Here is a 9746-nt window from a genome sequence, read left to right as displayed (position 1 = left end):
GTCTCTAATGAGTCATGGCTCTCCAAAGCCTTGTTTTTCCCATTGGGTACCTCACCAAAGCACCTGTTGTTCCCTGGTTCCTCTTCTTCTGAATTCTGGAGAAGAGAGCCAGGTATACCTAATCAATCTTCAAAGAAATGGCCCTTAGAATAAAGCTATCTTAGAAAAGAATATTGTCTTTCCAGCATTTCTCATGCATGCACCACTGTCTCCACTAGAGTTGCTTCTACCCTAGAGGTCCCACCATGCGGTGTCATCAGCATTCACCTCCTGAATCCCCCTACTTCCTCCTCCTGATTTGGTTTTACTTATTCACCTAATCCTTAGTCCTGGCACTAAATTCTAATATTTTAGTTACATATGCTTTATTCACTTTGAAATTTAAACTTTTACTAACCTGATAAATAAGTTAACTTTAGCTATTGGCTGGATGGGGTGTGGAGAGAAGGAATCCCACCATTTTGATTACTAGCAGCAAGGCCTATGGAGACAGAGACCATTTTCATGGTCTCTACAGTTCCCACACAACTCAGGTGAGAACCTTGTACACACCACATGTTCTCAGTAAACAACAACCAAATGAATTAAAAGGGCTTTCATAAACCTCAGTTGGACCTAGTATTAAAGTTCTCTCCCAAAGTGAAGCTATTCCAAATGTAATAAGGAAACCAAGAGTCAGAGGTCCTGGAAGTCTTACTTGTATTTGCAGTGATCCACAAGATGGACATCCTTAGCAGCTGGCTTCCCCAAGGTATCCTTTAAGCAAAAAGGAAGTTACTAGTATTGAGAGTGGTAGTATTTGTTGAAGACCAGTGTGCAGCGAACATTATTAAGCATTCCATCAACGTGACCTCATTTCAGTGTCCTGAATAAACATATTCAGAGGAATCATTATCCCTCCCATTTTATAGATGAAGAAGCCATGGCCTCGAAAAGTTGGGAGACTTGCTCAGAGTCACATGGCCCTAAGTAAAGGAGGAAGGGTTTTAATTGGGCCTGGCTCATTTTAGAGTTCAAGCTCCCAGAGTCATGGGGATCCTCCTCTGAACTCAGAGGTCCTAACCTACAGCATGTTTCACTCTGTGTAAAATATACATACAGGAGGTTACAGTTGGTAGCTGGTGGGCTCAGAGGTATAACCCACCCACAGATTTTCTTGGGGATGGGAAGTATTAGAAAATAAAAATTCAAACCACTGCCAACATTTACAGGTGGTAAGATATTTCTTCCAAAAATCCTGATTTCCAAATTTCTTGTAAAACATGAAAGGAAGGTCTAGTAAACTGAACTCCGATTCCCTTGGCAGCATTGACCAGACCTTTAGCTCTCTCTTCTGCTCACTCCTGTGGCCCCCTGGGGCACCTGAGTTTGAGAACCCCATTTATATCCCAGCTACCTTAACAGATGGCAACACCTTGATGAGTTAAACAAGTTTTGTTTGCTTTTGCAGCTTCCTGCAGTAGAGGCTGTGATGAATGGATACATTTTTCATATTTCTATTTTTCAACAAACTTTGTTAGACTTCATTTGCTCCTGTTTGATTATAACTATCACATAATACATCTCAGATACACTTAGTTTTTCCATAAGAAGTTTAAAACTTCTTTTCATATCATCCTGATATGGTATGTGGAAATTTCAAATGAGGACTTTTAGGGCTTAAAGTTCTTTGAATAAGGCAAGAAGTCATAAAAGAGAGAGATGAACTCCAACCTGAAGGAGCCAGTCATTTCTGGCATTGCCTTAGAATCACTTGGGGAGTTGTAAATAAATGAAGAATATTTTTACATTTCAAATTAAGAATAGCTTTACGTTTCAAATGCTTGAAAAATACCCAAAGAAAAATATTTATGACATATGAAAATTACATGAAATTCCATTTTCCATGCCATAAATAAAGTTTTATTAGAACACAGCCAGGCTCATTCATTTACATATTGTCTGTGGCTGCTTTCACACTGTGATGGCAGGGTTGAGTAACTACAACAAGACTGTATAATCCACAAAGCCTAAAATATTTACCATTTGGCCCTTTCCACAAAAAGTTCGTGTCCTCTGGTTTAAACCTTCAAAGTAGTAAGAAAAGAAATACTACTCATAATATGTCCCAGAAAAGCAATGTGAGTTTGAAAGAATAATTTACATATATGCTAATTCTAGTTCGTGTCTTTCTCTACATTCATCTACCGTTAAGAAGAAACCTAATCGAATTCTACCCAGGTGGCAATGTTCTTTGAGCGAGAATGTTCACTGCTATGGCTCTATTCAGATGACTGTGATTACTTTCATAGATTTCCAGGCTTGGTTTTTGGTGTATTCTGCATCAACAAGTTTTGGGTTTTTCCGAGATAGAAGAATGAGAGGATCCCGTTCTGGACTTGTCCTATAAAAGAAGCACATGACATAAAACATGTGTCTTCCACCATGATACTGTTCCCAATCTCTGAAAGGTAAGCTGTAACTGGACCCAATGCGATGACTGTACACACAGATGGATAACTTACTGGGTACAGCAGAGGTGGGGGTACTGGGCCCTGCAGCATGTAGATGTTCCTGCTTGTTTTTCTGGCTATTTACCCTTCAGAGACAGGGCATATTGGGCCCTTCTTTATTTACATCTAGTCTTTGAAAGGATGTCATTCTGAGCATTTCAGGCATATCCCAGGGAATGAGTTCCCTTTTGGGAAGGCTGATGTAGCCTCTATACTCACTAGTACTCACAGCTACGTGACTAGGTAATCACCCCTCACCAAAATAGCTACATGACCTTTGTTGTATGTGTTCCGTAAAGTCCAGCATAATATTTAAATTAAAAAGAAAACTAAAGGGCTTAAAAACCTGAAACTATATTTAGAAAAAGTCTTAGTTATGGTCCAAGTAGCAGAAGGTCCTAACATCTGAGGGATCCTGGACCCCCCCGGGGACCCACTCTCTGGAAAAGTGTACATATCCCCTTATAATTACAGGAAGTCCTAGAACTCTTCAAGTCCACACATGGATCCCAAGTTAACAAGCTGTGATCTCAAGATCTGAGAATCAGAAAAGTTGATAAGGACCAGCAAGCAGTGGCTACTGGGCCTGTCTGCATTCTCAAGTTCACTGCCTCAGTAGAGGATGTGATCTCCAACAAGGACTCACCAGGAAAATGACAAGACCCTTCTCCTTCCATAGTCCCTGTTCTGTTCATCTGTGCCGTAGTCATCATGTATCTGCATGGCAGGTACTGTTCTTGGCACCAGGGATGCGGGTCTGAGTAACATGAAGAGGGTCCCTCACCAACATTTCCATCTCCCTACTCCCTTTCTTCCCTGCTTCCCTTTCCATTTTTTTTCCCCATTTTCACCAATCTCAGTCTGTGGTCTCTACTATAATTTGGCAGCCACATGGCTTCATGAAAAAAGGAGTCAGGAGATCTGATGATAGTTCCTGCTCTGCCATTAACTAGCTCAGTGACTAGCAGAGGGCCAGGTCAGAAGCTACCCATAGGAAACTATAATCTCTCAGGCAAGAGGACAACTTAGCTGTTCTCTTCAACATACACTCAATGCCTAATATACTCATGGCACTTTAAATACCTGCTCAATGACTAGATGAATGAACCTTACCTCTTTCAGTTTCAATTCAACAAAAAGTGATTTGGGCAAATAATTTGAGTTCTTCTCTAATCTAAAATTCTGTGATTCTACATTTACTTCTCTGTTATCTTTTTCTCTTTGAACTAGAGATCTTCACACCCTCAAAATTACTTATGTCTTACAAATTTATTGGTAAAATGTCAGAAAATATAGTCACCTTGATCCTCGGAAATATGCTGTGGAGTTTTTCTTCTTCCATGGCCACTGTGCTGCTGACCTAAAAATACACTTCAATTAGTTTCTATGTTTTTCTCTTAACCAAATGAGGATGTGTTTTAACCATTTCTGAATATGAATTCAGAGCTTTACATTTTTCTGTCTCATAAGGTATGTAACAAATTGTGCATATACTACATATGTAGCCTAAAAGTCTATCATAAGAAAATAATGAGGTAAATTATTATCCATACAATGGAATACCATGCAACTAATAAAAATAATGAGGTAGTTTCATATGTACTGACATGGAAAGATTTCGAAAACACACTGACAAGTGGGGGCAAAGTTGCCCATGTTAGACATACTTCTACATTTTTATGAGCATATATAGGTTTGATAATTAGAAAAAAAGGTTGTTTTTAAAGACTTTAAAAACAAAGTAGGGGTGCCTGGATGGCTCAGTTGATTAAGTATCCAACTCTTGATTTCGGCTCACGTCATGATCTCACAGTAGTGAGATCAAGCCCTGCATGGGGCTCTACGTGGAGTGTGGAGCCTCCTTGAGATGCTCTCTCCTTCTCACTCTGCCTTTTCCCCGCTTGTGCTTGCTCTCTCTCAAAAAAAAAAAAAAAGAAAGAAAAAAAAAGAAAAAGGAAAAAAAGAAAAAGAAAAAACAAAGTAGATGGATAGCAGGTAGAAAAAGAGCTACAAAAAAAAAACCAACCAAGAGTGGAAGAATGTGAAAACCATATTTGCAAGTACCTGAAAAATAAAAAGGATTAGATGACTAAAGCCAAAAATAACTTGAAGAAAAACAGGATAAAACCTTTTGATTTTCCCTCTGGAGAGCATGGGTAAGGTGAATTGGTAATGTGGAGAGGGTAATATACTTGGATATCCGGACTTCAGGCCTAGATTGGTTCCTGACCTTGAACACGTCACTCCACCTCTCTGGGCCTTCATTCCCTCATTCTTAAAATAAAGAGTTGGAAAGGACAATTTCCAATTCTCATTCTATGACGTGTGAAACCAAGTATCTTAAAAATCATTTTCAAAGTACATCTACTGGATAATAGACTCATTTTTTACTGGGTGGCTCTAACTACCATTGAGGACTTCAGTCCTACATGTTTCTTTAGAAAAGGGACATTCTTTTCACTGCCTTTGAATCTCTAGCCACACATGGTATGGGTGATAGATATTTGTGAAAGTGTAGTTAAATTAAATTTCTGCTTCCTCAGTCTACCTGAGAGAAGACCTATAAAGACTGTATTTCTAGAAGTTTGTTAATTAGGTACCACTGTTGTTTGAATCATAAATGCAAAATGTAGCGAGGTAAGAAATACCTACAGCTTGGATGACATGGACAATCTAAATTCTGAAATGACAGCAGATAGAGTCAACAGGCCCAGACATGTCTCAGTGGTCAATCAGGAGGCTCGGGAATAAGCTTGCACTTGAGATACTTATGGGACATTTATGTCTTCCCCATCTCCACCTCAAGAACTTAGCTCTAAGTTATAAAGTATATACACAGATGTTCCTCCTAGTAATTTTTGGTTCTCCCCCACAACATGGTCCTTCACTTGTTTCTAATTATGAAAGTAATTCACTCTTATTTGGAGAATCTTAAAAACACAGAAAAATTTAAAGAAGAAAAGAAAAGGCTCCTATACTCCTTTCCCCAAAGGCATTGCTGATACTTTAGGGTAGGTTCTACTCTTTTCCTATGGATATGTAAATATTTTATACACACAAAATTGCTTACACTATAGTTTTTATTTTGTTTTTAACTTAAACAAACTTTAGTTTCTTTCAAGAAGCCCTACAAAGAAGGACAAAATAAAACCTCTCTATAGGACCTACCTTACCAGATCTTCTCTGAAGAGGTCCCACCGTCCAAGACCTGTAGGATAAATTGGCCAAACTGCAGGTCCCCCTTCCCAAAATGTCCAAGCAGGATACATGATATCATGGTACTCTGACGTCTTCAACAGAAACAGAAAAGTTGTTCTAAATCAGTCTCAGAACAGAGAGAGAAGAAGTAAACTACAGTCATGCCACAGGATCTGAACAAAGGTCTTGCTCCAGTGTTACACTGCCAAAAATATATTTTCTTTTGTCTGCAAAGTCTGGACTCTAGACATTACAAGAAAAAAATGACTGTGGGTTAAGATTCATGGGCTCACTGAATCCCAGAATTTAAAAATCTCATTAAAGGTCAACTTTTCCAGTAACCCAAAGTTCTATTAGAGTTTTAAGTTTAAGAAAATAAAATTCCTAACTCTTAATCATCACACTCTTATCTTTTAACTGCTATTACATTTGGAGTATATACTGTCTTACCAGTTCCTGATTATTTCCTAGATGGATCTTTTGAGAGCAAGAATCACAGTGCAATGCTTAAAGGGGTGGGAGCTTTTGAAACAGATCATCTGGGTTTGAATGCTGAATCTACTTCTTTCCAACTCCAAGCAAGTTAATTTTTCTATGCTTGATTTATCTTAATGATGGGAGAAATAACCAATAATGTTACCTATCTAATGGGCTTACTAAATGAATTAGTACATGTGAAAAGCTTAGACCAGTGTTTGGTACATAGTAAGTATTCAATAAGTGTTCATTAGCATTATCTAATACTGTGGTACTGTTGAGCTCACACTGGTTGGTCAATAAATTCTTGGTTATTTGTTGATCAGGGCCAGAAGTACTGATGGGCAGAATGGGAGAAAGGGATATTATCCCACATCTTTTGAAAAAAGTTTGAAATCATTTGTTTTCTTTTTATGGTTAACTTCTGTTAAGACTCTGGCCTGATAAACCTCTAACTCTTTAGCTTTCTCACGGAATTACACATGCAATATGCTGTTTGCCTTTTCTCAAATACTTTTAAAAAATGGTACGTGATTCACAAAGCAGCTCCGACATAAAAGTTGCTCACTAGAAGCTGCACAGTAACTGTAAGGTTGAAAGACTGAAAGCCTTCTCTTGGAAATTAGGGTCACTGGTTTAAAAACAAAAAGGAGAGATGAAAAGAAAGCATACTGATGGTCATACTTTATCATACACAGAAACAACAAATAGATAACAAGCATAAAGTCTTTACTGACTTACATGGGAACCTTATCTATTCTTCTGGGAGGGATTCGTGACAAATAACAAGATTAAGCACTTTGGAGAAATGAGGCTAAACTGTGGGAAATACAACACAAATGTGTCCTCAGCCCTCTTGCAACACAGGAAATAAACAAGTCTAGAGAGAAAGTAAACTGTGATAAAGAAGAAGTGGGTATAAAAGGTCCCTATTTAGAGAAACCACATCACAGCTGGTGCTCCCTTTCTCAGTCCATCGGGTATTCCTAAACTCACCCTTCCCCCATAGAATGTTCCATCCATTCTCCTCTAGCCCTTCCACCCCGACCCTTATATGTGGTCATACCTAGTCTCTAGGGAACCAAGGCCCATCCCTTCCAATACACATTTGCAAGAACCCGGGCATTGAGAAGTTGTTAACTATCTGAAACTCTCCAAGTCCACAAGTGTGAACTAGTACTCCTGTACCTCCATAACCATACTCAAAGCTCACCCTCTCACATATTCCTCTTGGATATCCCAGACCTATCCCCTCAGTGCACTGGTTAGGCACGAACTGTGTTGAGTTGTCCACCACCTTCAGCTTCACTGTTAGCCATGCTGGGCCCCTGGGATACACTGACAGAAATATATATATATATAATATTTATATTTGATATAAAATAAATTTTATATTTAATACATATTATAGTATATATTATATCTTATTAAATATATTATAATATATATATAAGCTCAACAAATATTTTTTGATGAAGGTTTTCCCTAATTCCAATACCATGAGCTATCTGGAGCCACTCTCTCCTATGTTCTGTAGGATCTCTGAACCTTTCCTTCAATGTCCTATAGGTTCTTCGAGCATCCATTATTTCTTCCCCTTTATCCCCAGACTTATAGACACTTAAGCAATCTTACTCACATTACCCATCTTCTCAGTCTTATTGCTCACTGTGAAGCCAAGAGGGACACAGACAAATTCCTGGACTTAGGTGTCATCCTCACCATTACCCAGCAGACTCTGTCAAAAGACAATCATCTCCTACTCATATTCTAGAGGACCACCCTCCATCACCCCCTACAGCTCTCCCTATACTTACCTTACTGAAGGAGAAGACTGGAATGGCAGGTTCCATCCATTTAGGAATCTGAGGATAATCTCGTACATTGATCACCATTTCCATGTCAGGGAGGCGCCCGATAACTTCCAAAATAAAGTGTTCAACACCACTACACCTGTCAACCAGAAATACCATATATTCACCAGACCAGTGGCAGCTACAGGACAAGACAGGGTCTCATTCTCACTTTGAAAGCCCATGTTCAGATCGTCAGCCTTCTGCAAATTTTCCTGAAAGCAATGCTTCTAAAAGGATTTTTCTACTCTCTTATATTGTGCAAGGTCTTTCCTAGCTACATTGCTCCAGTTTACAATACTTCATGAAATTTTCCAGTTAGGTCATAAGTCTGAAGGATGTATTATTGCTATTCCTACCACTTTTCTTCTATTAATTCCTAGGTGTTTTTTAGATTTCCCTTTTAGTTGAATTAGTAAACAAGATACAAATTTTGATAGGAACTGGAAAAAGCCAATTTTCTAATTGTGTCCCTAGGGTTTTGCCTCTCACAAAGACAATATTTTTTTATTTCCACCATAATTGATTCTCATAATTTAGGAGGAAAGAGAGGAAAACTCTTATTGCCTCTGAGTTGAATACTTCAGAACACTATCAAAATCAGCTTTGCAAGCCAGAAAGAATGTTATGCACACAATCACAAAGACTGTAATACAGCCACACTTGAGAGATACTGTAGGTTTGTTTCCAGACCATCACAGTAAAGAAACTAGGCAATAAAGCAAGTCAAGAGAATTTTGGGGTTTCCAAGTGCAATAAAAGTTGTGTTTATACTATACTGTGGTCTCTTAAGAGTGCAATAGTAGTATTATGTCTAAGAAAACAATGTGCATATCTTAATTAAAGATGCTTTATTGATAAAAAAAATGCTAAGAATCATCTGGCTTTCAGTAAGTTGTAATTACTGATCATAGACCACCATAACAAATATAATATTAATAAAGTTTGAAATACTGAGAGAATTATACCAAAATGTGACCCAGAGACATGAAGTGAGCAAATGCTGTTGGAAAAATAGTACCAATAAACTTATTTAATGCAGGGTTGCCACAAACCTTCAATTTGTGGGGGAAAAAAAGGAAACATCTGCAAAATTTAATAAAGTGGAGCCACAATAAAACAAGGCATGCCTGTATAGTTTTCTGACTGGACTCCCCAGGCATCCTCAGAGGCTCTCTGGAAAGAGAGGATACACTGGCAGCTTAGCTTTTCTGCCCCATCCCTTGAGGTCCTGACCACCACTACGCTGGGGGAATTCTAAAGTTTGACCAACATTTTTCAACAGCATAGAAATGACTGATTTAATATATTGATTTATATAGAGAGAGGTAACTAACTGCAAAAAATATCAATGATTCATAAATGAAAGGAAAGATGCTCAGTGTGTTTAAAAAAAATGCCCCAGAGGCGCCTGGATGGCTCAGTTGGTTAAGTGTCCAACTCTTGATTTTGGCTCAGGTCATAATCTCATGGTTCGTGAGATGGAGCCCTGCATTGGCCTCCATGCTGGATGTGGAGCCTGCTTAAGATTCTCTCTCTCCCTCTCCCTCTGCCCCTCTCTTGCTCCCCCAAAAGCCAAACTTGTAAAAACAGAATGAAATGGTGGTCACCAGGGGATGGGGGAAACAGGACAGATGCTGTTTAAGGGAACAAACTTACAACAAGTAGTGAATATGCTCTAGAGATCTAATGAACAGTAGAGTCAATATAGACAACAATGGCCCTT

The 9746-nt window shown here is 38.6% G+C and overlaps 1 protein-coding gene across 1 annotated transcript in view; it reads right to left on the bottom strand.

The window, feature by feature from the left end:
* Positions 1-4: 4 nt before the first annotated feature.
* Positions 5-9746, bottom strand: part of POGLUT1 (protein O-glucosyltransferase 1) — a 17965-nt gene continuing 8223 nt past the window's right edge. Inside the window, exons 4-9 of the mRNA XM_029938717.1 lie at positions 7985-8120; positions 5661-5782; positions 3793-3852; positions 2284-2383; positions 698-756; positions 5-95 (exon numbers count right to left, since the gene is read on the bottom strand). Of these exons, the coding sequence (XP_029794577.1) occupies positions 5-95; positions 698-756; positions 2284-2383; positions 3793-3852; positions 5661-5782; positions 7985-8120 (568 nt within the window). The remainder of the gene's footprint in view (positions 96-697; positions 757-2283; positions 2384-3792; positions 3853-5660; positions 5783-7984; positions 8121-9746) is intronic.

This window comes from Suricata suricatta, chromosome 5, assembly GCF_006229205.1.
Source record: "Suricata suricatta isolate VVHF042 chromosome 5, meerkat_22Aug2017_6uvM2_HiC, whole genome shotgun sequence".
NCBI classification, from domain to species: domain Eukaryota; kingdom Metazoa; phylum Chordata; class Mammalia; order Carnivora; family Herpestidae; genus Suricata; species Suricata suricatta.
This window is presented reverse-complemented; position numbering and strand designations above follow the sequence as displayed.